The sequence below is a fragment of the Malania oleifera genome, chromosome 5 (genome assembly GCF_029873635.1).
Source record: "Malania oleifera isolate guangnan ecotype guangnan chromosome 5, ASM2987363v1, whole genome shotgun sequence".
Lineage (NCBI taxonomy): Eukaryota > Viridiplantae > Streptophyta > Magnoliopsida > Santalales > Ximeniaceae > Malania > Malania oleifera.
Genome location: NC_080421.1, coordinates 16805345 through 16818413, shown reverse-complemented (window position 1 = coordinate 16818413; position 13069 = coordinate 16805345). Strand labels below are relative to the sequence as shown.

The 13069-nt window shown below is 37.1% G+C and overlaps 2 protein-coding genes across 6 annotated transcripts; one reads left to right on the top strand and one right to left on the bottom strand.

Moving 5' to 3' along the window:
- The first annotated feature begins 762 nt into the window (after positions 1-762).
- LOC131156538 (protein DJ-1 homolog C) lies at positions 763-5867 on the top strand. Of its 2 annotated transcripts, XM_058110309.1 has the most exons (10): positions 763-1080; positions 1469-1669; positions 2064-2213; positions 2315-2494; positions 3441-3515; positions 4113-4313; positions 4689-4826; positions 4905-5176; positions 5295-5406; positions 5501-5867. In XM_058110309.1, exons 1-8 carry the CDS (start codon positions 826-828, stop codon positions 5115-5117), a joined length of 1413 nt encoding a protein of 470 aa, XP_057966292.1. In that variant the 5' UTR covers positions 763-825; the 3' UTR covers positions 5118-5176; positions 5295-5406; positions 5501-5867. The 2 variants fall into 2 exon arrangements, with proteins under 2 accessions (XP_057966292.1, XP_057966293.1); XM_058110310.1 differs by lacking the exon at positions 4905-5176 and having other exon boundaries at positions 5226-5406.
- Positions 5868-6285: 418 nt separating this feature from the next.
- Positions 6286-11646, bottom strand: LOC131156537 (bZIP transcription factor TRAB1-like). Of its 4 annotated transcripts, none has more exons than XM_058110304.1 (5): positions 11518-11646; positions 9245-10555; positions 7909-7980; positions 7776-7805; positions 6286-6615 (listed from the first exon to the last, which is right to left on the bottom strand). In XM_058110304.1, exons 2-5 carry the CDS (start codon positions 10382-10384, stop codon positions 6541-6543), a joined length of 1317 nt encoding a protein of 438 aa, XP_057966287.1. In that variant the 5' UTR covers positions 10385-10555; positions 11518-11646; the 3' UTR covers positions 6286-6540. The 4 variants fall into 4 exon arrangements, with proteins under 4 accessions (XP_057966287.1, XP_057966289.1, XP_057966291.1 ...); XM_058110306.1 differs by lacking the exon at positions 11518-11646 and adding an exon at positions 11084-11485; XM_058110308.1 differs by lacking the exon at positions 11518-11646 and adding an exon at positions 11316-11364.
- Between the last annotated feature and the right edge of the window lie 1423 nt (positions 11647-13069).

The window sequence follows — 13069 nt, the reverse complement described above, 5'->3', positions numbered from 1 at the left end:
TTGTGGAAGCGAACAAATTGTTAGAACTTTGGTGAAGAAAAGGAGACAAAAGTCGCTTTTTTTTTGGGGTGGGGGGGGGGATGTGTATTTCCTCGTCAGTTTCATGTTGGGGGTAGCCTGTCAATCTTGACCAATCAAATTCCACCATGTGTTATCCAAAATATAGACTAACATCTCCTATTATAACTTATTTTATGTCAACTTGCGAACTAAACAATTCAATCATACTAATGACAATAATTATGACAATAAAAATAAAAATTAATCACATTTTAGTTAATAATTTTAAAAATCAGTTTAATTCATACTCATTTTTATCTTTAAATAAAATAACAAAATATATACAATTAAAACAAAAGAAAAAAGAAAAAGAAAAATTATTTAAATTATACTAATGCAAATATATTAATTATAGTAATTTTATTTTACTGTTGTATTTTAAAACTTAATATTTAGTGCACAATTGATATGCTATTAAATCTAGAAATTTAAAGAATATTTTTATTTTAATCATTTTGTTTTAACTTTAATTAAAAAATTTTATACCCAGTGAACAATTATTCACGGAAGCCAATTTTAACAATTAAAGTACTGATAATAATTTTCAAAATTATAAAATTCATTTTTTAGTTTTGTCTAAATCGATAATATAAATAATAGTTAAAGAACTAAATTTGAATTTTATCGATAATTTCTATTTAAAAATAAAATAAAAAATAGTCTTCAAGAATTATTTGATTATAATAATGTTACACTATCCAGTCTCGGATAAAGGACGGCTCTGCAAGTTTGCAACCCGGTGACTATGTTTCTTTTTCCACTACAATGGAGACTCTGTTGCCTCTCTTCTCGCCACCCTATCTGAACCCATCTCGTCTCAAGAAGCAATCACCAATGGCGGCCTCCGTTTCACCGTCTCTTCCCTCATCTGCCCCATGTATCGCCGCTCAGCAGCGGAAAACGCCCACTTCAAAGCGCTCCTCAAGACCCACCAAGACGCTTTCGTCACCACCCTCACCACCGCCAACAACAACCACCACGAACAACGCAAGCCCGACGCCTTCTCTTCCTGCCAAGAAGGTACTTCTAGCTTTTAACGGTACCTTTGGATAAACCCTTGAAGTCTAGCCATATGTTTGGTTGCTGGGAAAATGGAGGGGAAAGTCAATGGAAATGAAAATTTTGAACTTAGAATTCAGTTCTATTGTCTTCTTCCAAAGAAATAACGCTCAGCTAGATTGCAGCAGAGTTTAACCCTGGGATAATTGGAGTGGGTTTTCGTTTTATTTGAGACGTACTCTGTATTTTCCTCAGATCTACCCAAGTTCAATTTCAGGACTGGAAATTCATGTTAAATACAATCTTAAATTTATTTTACTCTGTTATATTTTTCTCGGTGACTGAACGGTCCATAGTGACTCGACTTTGGGGTTTTGAAGTGCTTTAAATTATCTGCTTGCGTGTGTAGGTTCTGGTTCCGATTGGGTTTGGCACGGAAGAAATGGAAGCTGTCATAATGATTGATGTTCTGCGCCGGGCCGGCGCGCAGGTGATTGTGGCATCGGTTGAGCCCCAGCTTGAAGTTGAAGCATTTGGTGGTACGAGACTGGTAGCCGATACGTCCATTTCGGCCTGCTCTGACGAAATTTTTGATCTTGTTGCTCTGCCGGTTGGTATTTTGGGTATTACATTTCAATGTAAATGCGCCTTAGAAGACCGAAAACATGATTGGGACTAGGGGGTTGGGATATGCAAATTTGAAACTAACACTGCGAATGCTGATGCCAACACCAACGCGACTACCTCCCCAGCTGCCACCAGCTTCAGTCGCCTCATTTTGTTTTTGGGTTATTTGGATTATTATGTGTTTTAATGAAGAGGCTTTCATTGTGGTTTAACTATATTATTCTGCTTTTAGCATCATGATTTAGGGAACAAAAAGCTATAACAATATGCAGAATTCATGAAATGCATCCATACAGGCCCTTGGTGATGGGTCTTCTTTTATTTTCATTTGATAATTGAATGCCTTTGATGACTGATGTGATTTGCATTGTCTTAAGGGAGGAATGCCTGGCTCTGCACGTTTAAGAGATTGTGAAACTCTCAGGAAAATCATGAGCAAACAAGTGGAGAAAAAAAGATTATATGGAGCAATCTGTGCTGCCCCAGCAGTTGCTCTTCTGCCATGGGGTCTTCTGAGGAAAAAGAAGGTATTTTACTTTCTTCCAGTTCATTTTAATTTCGTTCACTTTGTGCATACTAGATTACCATGCATCTTGGTGGCTAAGTGGGTTGTAGTTTGTAATGCAAGACCACCTGTCATCCTGCATTCATTGACAAGCTTCCAACGTTCTGGGCTGTTAAATCAAATATCCAAGTCTCAGGAGAGCTTACAACGAGCCGTGGTCCTGGAACTGCTTTTGAGTTTGCTCTTTCATTAGTGGAGCAGCTTTTTGGGGAGTCTGCTGCAAATGAGATTGGAGAATTGCTGGTGAGACCTGAAAAAATATTGTTTGTCATATTATCTTTGTCTTGCAATTTTTAGCAATATATAGGTGTAATTAGATAAGGCTATGATTGGGAAAGTGAATTCCAAGTAGGAACATTGTGCTTCAGCTGTTTGATGATGAGTCCGCCTGACCATGTCATTGTGAAATTAGATGTTTCTGCAGATGGTCTTTTCCATATATGCATGTGCCATTATATCAATTGTAACATTTTCCCTACAAAACTAGGCTGAAGTTTTTCCTAAGAGACTAGGTTGAAGTTGCTTCCAATATTTTAATCCACTACAAGGAAAGCATTTGCACATTTTCTGTATGGCATTGAGCAACAGTTGTTTCCAACATTCTGGCCTGAGACAAAGGAACCAATGGATAATTTGTATTTGAAGCCAGTCCACATGTGTTTGCACATCTTTCACATGAAATTGAGTGACAGTTAATTGTTTTCAACATTATGGTTTAATAAAAGGAAGAGAATAAATAGGTTCAGATACTGGTTTATTTAATTTGTATCTATTAGCTTTAATAGTTACTAGGTCTGATTAGTGGATAGTTTGTAAATTCGAGAAAAGAAAAAGAATGGAGTAACGGTTTTTCAAATATCCACTGCCGCTCACTATCCATTATTAGGAGATAAGATGGCCAGCACAAATCATGTGCTGCAAACACCAGTATTATTTAACTTGCTCGAGTTAAGGCATTGTGGGTAATGCACGACAATGAAAGGTCTCTTGGGAGAGGAATTGATAATGTAAATTGTTATTTCTGCATTGTGGTAGATCCATTTATTGCTGGATGCCTTTTGCTCATGTGAATTTCTCTTTCATTTTTTTTTTTTCATATTATTTGCTATCATTCTTTTCATATTATTCCGGCTTCTGTTATCTTCTGTGCTAGTCATCTTGATCCAACTTTACTTCACTTGTTTCTTAGCTAGTGCCTGCTGAGGGTAGACCTAGGAAGAAGGAATTCAACAAAGTTGAATGGTCTGTTGGTCATACCCCTCATGTAAGTTTTTTCTGTTTCTGTTTCCCTGCACAAGCCTGTCATGTTTATCTGCATGTATGCAGCTTCATTGTTTGTGTACAGTTACATTTTGAGCCATTATTTTAATATCTTCTTTCTATTGTTTTGTTTACTAAGATAAGATGTACCAACCTTGATGGTTACAGTGTGCTTTACTATACTTTTCAGACAAGGGATATTATCTGGTTTGTGCTCATTGGATAAATATGATTAATTTTTCAATTGGGGAGTGGGCATTTTTTCCCAATCATTTTAATAGTTTCCTTATGCAGAAATTTTATTTTTCATTCAAATGGGATTTGGTGAGCTTCAGTCATGTGATGTTTTCTGCATTGAATTTCTTGTTCGCCTGAAACGTTTAAACTTAATATGCAATTCTATTGGCACGCTGTTTCAAAATTTTTTTCTTCCAAACGCTTTCTTTTTATCTGCATTTTCTGAGCTTGGCAGTTGGCAGCATGCCACCATACTTCTATGTACTATTTATGAAGTATCTTTTGTAACATGTGAAATTGTAGCTCTTAGCTTTTCTCCTACTATTTAAGCCCTAAATATTCTGATCCTTAAGATGTTACCCAGGTTCTCGTACCAGTTGCCAATGGTTCTGAAGAGATTGAAGTTGTAACAGTGGTGGATATTCTACGGCGAGCTAAGGTCGATGTTGTGGTTGCTTCAATTGAAAAATCTGTGCAGATTTTGGCTTCTCGAGGCACAAAGATTGTTGCAGACAAGTCAATTGGCAATGCTGCTGAGTTGATATATGATTTGATTATTCTTCCGGTGAGAGAAACACATTGCCTTAGAAATAAAAGAATTAGTTTTAGTTGCATTATTTATTAATGAAGTTCAGTATCAAGAGAGTATTAATCTGGATAAGATTTTGAATTTTCATTCTAGCATCAACTTGGGCTTGGTTAAAAGTAACCAAGACTTTCCTCCAGACCACAGGTATACAAAACTTCTTTGGTTTAAACTTGGGTTGCTGGTGTTTTGTCACCCCATATTTTTAAATGCTTATTTTGCATGCTCCTGGTTTTTGCTTCTCAACTGTTGCAAGCACATTCCATGCTGACTATGCAGTATAACCTTGATAGATCTCTTTTTCTTTTTCAATCAACACCATAGTATTAAGGAGTTAATTTATCCAAATCTCAGGGAGGCCCTGCAGGGGTTGGACGGCTACACAAATCCAAGGTTTTGAAGAAGCTTCTCAAAGAACAGGAATCTGCTGGAAGAATATATGGAGCAATCTGCTCTTCACCAGCAGTCCTACATGAACAAGGGTTACTTAAGGTAAGTTTAAGCAAATTGACATTTGTCATCTTTAAGAAGCTGCTTTTAAGCAGTTACTTAAGGTTCCTCCAAAAACAGGATAGAAAAACCACTGCTCACCCCTCTGTTATAAGCAAGCTTGCCAACAATGTGGGGGATGGTGCGAGAGTAGTTATTGATGGCAAACTGATCACAAGCACGGGACTTGCTACTGTGACTGATCTCGCATTGGCTATTGTGAGCAAGCTTTTTGGTCATGGAAGGGCGAGATGTGTAGCGGAAGCCCTTGTTGTTGAGTATCCCAGAAACTAGAATGATCTATTTTGTAGTCGTCATGGATAAAGGAGATTATTTAACTGCATGCTATCAGTGTGAGTTTCTAATCCCAAATTAACCGAGACACGATGATTTTATTGCTAGTTCTTTAGCTGTTGAAATTCAAAGGTTTAGTCTACAAGGTCTAAAGTACATTCTTCACCAAAAACACAGAAAGGGTCAGACTTGCTTGTGCATGGGGCTTGCATTTCGTGCCAGTGTCGCTTGGCTGATTGCATGGTATGCATCTGCCATTCAGATATCAAAAGCTTGGTCACGGACTCAGGTAGGCATTTGAATGCTCAATCACTCAACCCTGTGCATTGACCTGAAATAATAAATCATGTATACTGATAATCTATATTGGCTTTTTGTTGCAGATTATTCTTCGCTCAGATGTGGCATGGGATAGTGGCTGCTCTCTGCCAGCTAAAAATCATAAAATGATACTGAAATGGCATGGATGTGGATTGTATTGTATTTTATACTTTCTTTCCATTGTTAGAAGGGGGAAAAAGGGACAAGGTTCTGAACAAGAGACTAAACTATTGACTTCAATGTATAGCATCTCTAATGTTCACATGTCAACCTTCCTTAGAGAACCTTGCATTTTCTCTCAGAGGTCAAACTGATTAGGAGTACTGGGCATGTTCTTTTGTCCTCGTCGTACATGCAAAACAAAATGCATCACTAAATATGATGACTTTGAATTTAGTCAATATAACAATGTTGAATTTGCACCTGGTATATATGTTTTGTTAATGGTGTGCAATGGATGACTTTGTGTGGTATATGGGATAATGGGGCTTGGAGATGTTAAGAAGAGAGTTGGTTTTACTTTATTTTTGAGCCATCCACATTTGAAAGAAGGCAGCAACAAATTAGGATGGAAGGAACCGTTTAGAAAGACTGTCAATTGCAACGTGTCAAGATCGATTTTTATGCCTTGTGTTTTGGTTTAATAACATGAAGTAGCACCACTGGATTAGCAGCAAGCATTTCATTGTGCACTTTACCAAAACAAGAGAGACAAGTGCGCTTTGCTTTTATACCAAATTCCACATTATAAGAAGCTAATCAAGCCAAGCTTCAACAGCAGAATAAGGCACCATGAACAGGAGTGAAGAAAAAGAGTGTAAAAAACACACACTCAAATGCACATTCCTTTGCCAACCTACATGCCATTGGTTATAATTTAGAAGCAAACCCAGATCAGAGAAACGGGAGAGTTCAACCTACAGGGTTAAATTAATCACTATTTCTTCACTTTACACAAATCAGCACTTTTACAAGCAGCTACCCACCCCTCCTAGAACATAAGATGAAGTAATCACTGTTGATAATCCTTTTCAGATTGCCAGTGCCAAGTTTTTGTAGTCCAGGGCAACGTGGCAAGCAGCACATCTTGATCCAGTTTAATCTACCAGGGGCCTGTTAGTGTCCTCCTCAAGCATTGTTGTTTACTTCCTCGTTGCGGATTCATTGTCTCCATGATCTGGCAAAACACAAAGCCGCACAAGAAGAAAGAAAGAACAATAAATCAGCCCTTTTTTCCTGCCATTTGAAAAGCAAGTTCCCACTTTACAGAAGTGCCTTGTTCAACAAATACAATTAGGATTTTATTTTACTGGTTAATTTAACTAGGCAAGCAAAGGAGTGTTCATACTTTACAGGAAGGTCAAGGATGGAATATGCAATCCACTTCTAAATCATAAATCATAATGTGATAGATAAAAAGAGGAGGACAACATATTATGCAGCTTATTATTATCTCCTTCTTCAAGTTGCCTTCTGATTTGGTTATCTGCATGAATCTACTGCCTCAGGTTACTGTCATTGCTGAGGCTTTTTTCAAGTTGCCTTGTACTTGTGTTAAAGAGTAAATGACATGTGCTCGTGGGGCAGCAGGCAGTGTTCACAATCTTTTAATAAGATTTATGTGGATTAAAAAAAATACCCATATAGGAGACTGAGATTATTGATAAATTGCCACTATATAGCAAAAGCAGAAGGGAAAGTATTAAAGGTAAATAATAAGAATTAGGAGTATCAATGGGCATTCCTTTTTCACCAATAGAAGTTGTTCCTGACAAAATTCTCATGTATCAGCAATTCATCCCTTTAAGAAAGCTCATACTAAGCCACATGGTGGCAGTTAAAAACTTCACAATCTGACGAAGAAAAAGAAAAATGGCCGATAAACCTTCCCAATCTTAGAATTGGAGCAGATGCCTTTATCATGTCTATAACATTATATATCCTTACTGTTGTTGCTGGCAATTTCTTAAGGAAATAATGGAAACACCACCACCATATCCATCCAATTAGATAAGAAAACAAGACTCAACACTAACTACATATTTGGTAGATAGGAATGGATTGGAATTGGATGAAATGGAATCGAATTTATCATGTGATGTCTTCATGCTCTCCATTCAAATTTTCATTCCATTTCATTCCTACTCCACTTCATTTTGCAAACCAAACATGACATAATTACACACAATCATATTTCGTCAATCAACAATGTAAATTAAGCTATCACGAGTTCAAGACTAACAACTATGTTTTATTTTATTTTATATATAAAATAAAATCCATCAGTTTATCATTACAACTTCAAAAACAACTATACAGATAAATAAAGATATGTACCTCATTTTTCTGCATTTCCATAATTTCTGCCTGCAGCCACAAATATACAGTCAATGAGGGTTTACCCCAGCCAAAAATTTTCCTACAAACATTCTATGTGTGGCCAGCTTTTTGAATACATCCAATGATATACCTGTTTTTTCTGCAATTCTTGGTTCAGCTCTTTGAGTTTTGCAACTTCTGCTTCCAGTTCCAAAGTGTATGCCTGCCCAATCCCAGCCAGGAATAAGCAAAATAATTTTAGCGAACAGTTAACGATCTTGACTAACATTTCACAACCAAGCTAGGGCCTAGAACCTGAAGATAGGTTATTTCAACAAATAATTTCAACAGATAAATTGATATTATGCCCCAGGGCAGATGTATGCTCCATTAGTTTTTAGTGTTAAATATAATATATTTCTTTGTCCTTAATTTTCCTCTTTGTTTTATCTTATGCCTTAGTATGTGTCTATATAGATCTTGTTCATGGATTAACGAAAATGTGCAAAAGCTCTATTTGCCTCTGCCATTCTATGAGTCTCTTCCTTTTTGCGTATGGCATCGCCACTCCCTTTGGCAGCATCCACTAATTCGGAACTTAATTTGAAAGCCATATTTCTACCCGGATGTTTTCAGGATGCCCCTAATAACCAACGAATGGCAAGTGCTTTTCCTTGTGTGTATCCTATTTCAATGGGAACTTGATGAGTCGATCCACCTACACTTCTTCAGTTATTTTGAGTGATTAAACATCATATTTAGAATGTAGATATTTTGAATGAGTTAAACATCATGTTTGTATGGTTACAGCATGTTCAGAACTAATCAAACTGTTGACAAAAGGCAAGATTCACAAAAGAACCCCTTGTGCTCGGAGTAGACAGCTGAGAACTAATAATGAAACATTATAAGTGCACCATTTAATATCCTTGAATCTATCAAAAGAAATGATCCATGATCGCATAAATTGGCGGAAAAGGATTCATGTAACCGACCCCACTTAGTGGGACTAAGGCTTGGTTTTGTTTGTTTGTTTATAAGTGCACCATTTAAGTTTTTTTTTTGTGGGTGGGGTGGGGGGGCGGGGGAGAGAGGAAGAGAGGTGGAAGTGTCTCATGTGTTCGTATTCCAATCCAGAGGTTCTACTGCTTAACCAGAGTTCTGAAATGGTGAGTAGACCTGACATAAACTATGAAGGCTGATTACCAAAACCATTTTCTTTACAGCAAATAGAGAACTATGCGAAGCAGTATGATATCATAAGTTCATACAACTGGTCTTAAGTCTATATATGAATTTAAAATCTACTGCAGTCGCATGGTTCAAACCAACCAATCCAACATCAGAAACTGCAAGTGTAACTGTAAAATCGCTTGATCAATTAGTTTCACAAAACAAAGTTAACTATGAGGAGAAAAGGAGAAACAAAAAATAAATAGTGTAAAGCATCTATAAGGAATGGAAAATGGCTGTTTAATCAAAATCACCTGCTTACGAGCTCGTGACCTAGCAGCTGACTCTCTGTTTTTAATCATTCTCCTTTGCCTTCTCTCAATTACTTTCTCCACAGGGCCACATTTCCTTCCCCGGAAACCTCCATTAAATGCAAAAGAACTTGGTGGTGATAAGGATCTGTCCACATTATTCCTCCCAATAATATTTGAAGATATATGGCCTCCAAGAGATCCTGCTGCAACTGTGACAGCCCCAGCTCCTAAACCAACCATGCCCACTCCACTTTGTCGGCCACCACCTTGAACTACATTATTGTTCATGGATGGATCTGCAATCCCCACAATAGCACCCCTTGTGCTCGGAGTAGACAGCTGAGAACTATTTACTAAATGCATTGGAGAAGCAAAAGCCACAGTAGGCTGCTTAGGGAAGAACTGCTGCTGCTGCTGCTGCTGCTGCTGCTGTTGCTGTTGCATTTGTTGTTGCTGCTGCGGTTGTTGAGAAGACCTTACTCCACCAACATTTAGTGCTATATTTGAACATTGATTGGGAATCGAATTATCATTCTTTACAATCTGATTAGTGATTGTTGAGCTATTCCCACCATGCTGTTGGAACCCAGGAGCCAAAATGCTACTATTATTCGCTCGCAATAACTCCCCAAAAAATCCAGTATTACTTGGCCTTCCAAATGTTTGAGTGTCATCTCTCACTACACCTGCCCTCGCCAAGAACTCTTCCAGTGTTACCTCTCCCAAAGTCTGTTGCCTTTGCATCAAATTTGATCCACCACCTCCACTCCTATCTTTAGCACCACTACTTTCTTTAAGCAAGTCTTTCCAAACTTCATCAACAGTCTTCTGACTGAGCGTCCGTGGCAAAGTTAAAGAACCCTGTTTTTGCAAATTGCCACTAGGGACATTCCCTTCTCCTGCATTACCGTAGGATGCCATGTTTTGAGTCTCTTCAGCAGTCCAAATGTTCTTTAAAAGTTCATCCATGTTCATTGATCCAAAATCCTTTCCAATTCCACTGAAGGTGTTTTGGAACTCTTCAAAAGTCAGAGAGTAGATTGAAGGCTGTCGTGCCAACTGGGAATTTCCCAACAGCTTCCCACCACTGCCGTCCGATGGTGGCATGGCAATGTTCTTGAAGTTCATATGAGATCCCATTTATGAAGAGTGTGAATAAGTGGTACCAACGTACGGAAGCAATTGGTTTTACTTATACATCCATTCAACTCAAGGAGATTAGTTAGAAACCGCACTTCCCCTCAGCTTGTGTTCTTCTAATTAAGACCCAGAATTTACCAAAACAAGTTCCTTTCAGCTTGTTTTCTTCAACTTCAGATCCAAATTTCAAACCAAACCAAACCAAGAAAATGATTTAAACTGAGTCAGATAAGGCACCCATCTTTAAAGGACAAAATTTTAATAACATAATTCAAATACCCACAAAATATCTAACACCAAAAAGTTTTAAGTTCTAGTAACCAACTAGGTACGGTCAAATTTTTTATCGACTTTCTGCTTGGTCTAGGGCAGCATCTTCAGAAATTTTTAGTGTGCTTATCAAAACCTATCTACCTGTCTCACTTCAAACCAGTCCAGGCCTAAACAGAACAACCCCAACCCCACCCTTCCCCCTTCCCCAACCCACCCCGCCAAAACAAATAAAAAAGAAAAAAAGAGATGCACGTCTTCAGAACACAAAAAATAACATATAAAATTTGATCCCATCTTCAAGTGATAAGCAAAGTAGAATTGTTTTGAACACCCCGCACTGATCAGATCAAACCAAAGTCTTAGATACTCCATTTAGTTGCTCTATATTTTTCTTCAACTACAGATCCATGGAGATTAATCATTTACCAAAGCCGACGAAGCATTGGGAAATCAATCTTAACGCCAACTCCCGCCTTGGAACTCACGAATCCAATCTTTTCATCCGAAGAAATGATGTTTAAACAAAACCCAAAAACCAAACCTTAATTCAGCGCCAGACACAATCCCCATATATAATTCTAAGAATTAAAACCCAAAAAAAAAAATAAAACACCAAAACCCCACCCGTGTAACTTCTCAATTTCACAATAAACTGTACCAAATTCACATTTTCATGCAATTGCAATGAAAAATTCTCGCTCCCCGAAGACTCAGACAAGCGACACCGAACAAAAAATCAGAAAAAAAAGACCCAAAAACACAATCAGAAAAGACAAAAGAAATTAGAAGGAAAGACGAACAGAAATGGGAAAATACAAATATAACAGTGGACTGTCGAGACAGAGAGAGAGAGTTTTTACCTTTTTTTCGGAGGGCGGGTGATTTTCTGAGGTGAGAGTGTCGTTTCGCCGTGGAGGATCGTTGGAGGCGACAGGTGTCTTCAGCTCCGTCAACACGAATCGGCATTTAAGGATGGTTTGGTGGGCTGTGATTTTTTCCTAATAAAATATTCCACATTTATAGCCATTACGATTGCGCAACGTGGACCAATCGCCAACGTTGCTGCGCCTGATGTGACGGCAACCCAATGAGAAGCCGCGACGTGGGGGGATCGCGGCCGTCCGTCTTTGCTTTCCGACACGGACTTGATTGTGACCCTTGGGAATTTATTTATTCAATAATTTATTAATTATTATTATTATTATCTGGTCCTGAGTTAGCTTGTGCGGGGGGTCACTCGTACGGGAGTGCGCTTGGGGAGCACTACGCACGGGGGAGCACTTTCGCTGTAGTACTCTCTTGTTTCTACGTGGGCAATGGGCCCGCCCTCTCCGGCCCATTGACACATGCCCAGGCCCAAACAGTGATGTCACATTCTCAGATGTTGGTACAAGTATCTTCCATGTGGAAATTTTCCCCCCTTTTTTTTCTTTTTCTTTTTCTTTTTATTTATTCTAAAGGTATTTTTCAAGCACCCACTCATTGACTATATTGGGTCTATTTCATATTTATCTATTTATTTTTACGGGATGTTTGGTATCATTGTCAAAGATTATAGAAATGAACCCCCAAAGTGTAATTCAGGTGGTTGTACGGGCTATGGAAGTGTCTCTCACGAGATCAGGTATTTAAACCCTCCCGAGTTCGTTTGAAATTTACCTCTTTTTGGAGTTGTGGGGTCGGCTTCAAGGGGCGTGAGATTAGTCATGTGGACTGTAAAACGGACACGTGGAAATCCGGTGCATAATTCAAAAAAAAAGATTATAGAAACGAAAATTAAAAGTGAAAATAAAAATTTAAAAATAAAAATTTAAAACTAGAAATTAGAAACTATATGGTTAGTATTTATAATCCTTAAATAAATTAAAATTTTATTTAAAAATACTCATTTTCATCTTTAGATCAAATAATTTTCATGACTAACATAATAAAATTACAAAATAATTCACATGAAAAATGCTATTATAAAATTAAAATTATTTTACTTAATTTTATACTTAAAATTTATTTTAAAATAAAAATTTTACTAAACACAAATTTGAAAAATAGTAAAAAAATATTTTATAATTGAATTTATTATTATTATTGATTTTTTAAAATTTAGGTAAATTTTTTTTTAATTTATATAATTATTTTATTTTAATTTTAAAGTATATAAAATGAATGATTTAATCTCAATTAAAAAGTCAAAGTTCATGATGTAGAATAAAAAAAACTTTGAGATTGTGTGAATTTCTATATATTCATTATTGAGAGGAATAATTACTGGAGGCTCCTAACTATCTATATATTGTTGTATGAATGTGTTTTGGGATATTTGAAGTTATGGTGTGGGCAGATTGGTTCTTTTTTCAAATCATGTTATAGTTGCATAGCCTTTTTAACATGCTACAAATGACCCACAAATAGAAA

Bases quoted from the DNA above. Each gene is read 5' to 3' on its own strand.
- LOC131156538 (XM_058110309.1), top strand. From the start codon at position 826: ATGGAGACTCTGTTGCCTCTCTTCTCGCCACCCTATCTGAACCCATCT. The intron at 1,670-2,063 runs GTTGGTATTTTG...CATTGTCTTAAG, and splicing joins TTGATCTTGTTGCTCTGCCG to GGAGGAATGCCTGGCTCTGC. The intron at 4,827-4,904 runs GTAAGTTTAAGC...CTCCAAAAACAG, and splicing joins ATGAACAAGGGTTACTTAAG to GATAGAAAAACCACTGCTCA.
- LOC131156537 (XM_058110304.1), bottom strand. From the start codon at position 10,384: ATGGGATCTCATATGAACTTCAAGAACATTGCCATGCCACCATCGGAC. The intron at 7,981-9,244 runs GTGATTTTGATT...GGGATTGGGCAG, and splicing joins GGTCACGAGCTCGTAAGCAG to GCATACACTTTGGAACTGGA. The intron at 7,806-7,908 runs GTATATCATTGG...TTGTGGCTGCAG, and splicing joins AAGAATTGCAGAAAAAACAG to GCAGAAATTATGGAAATGCA.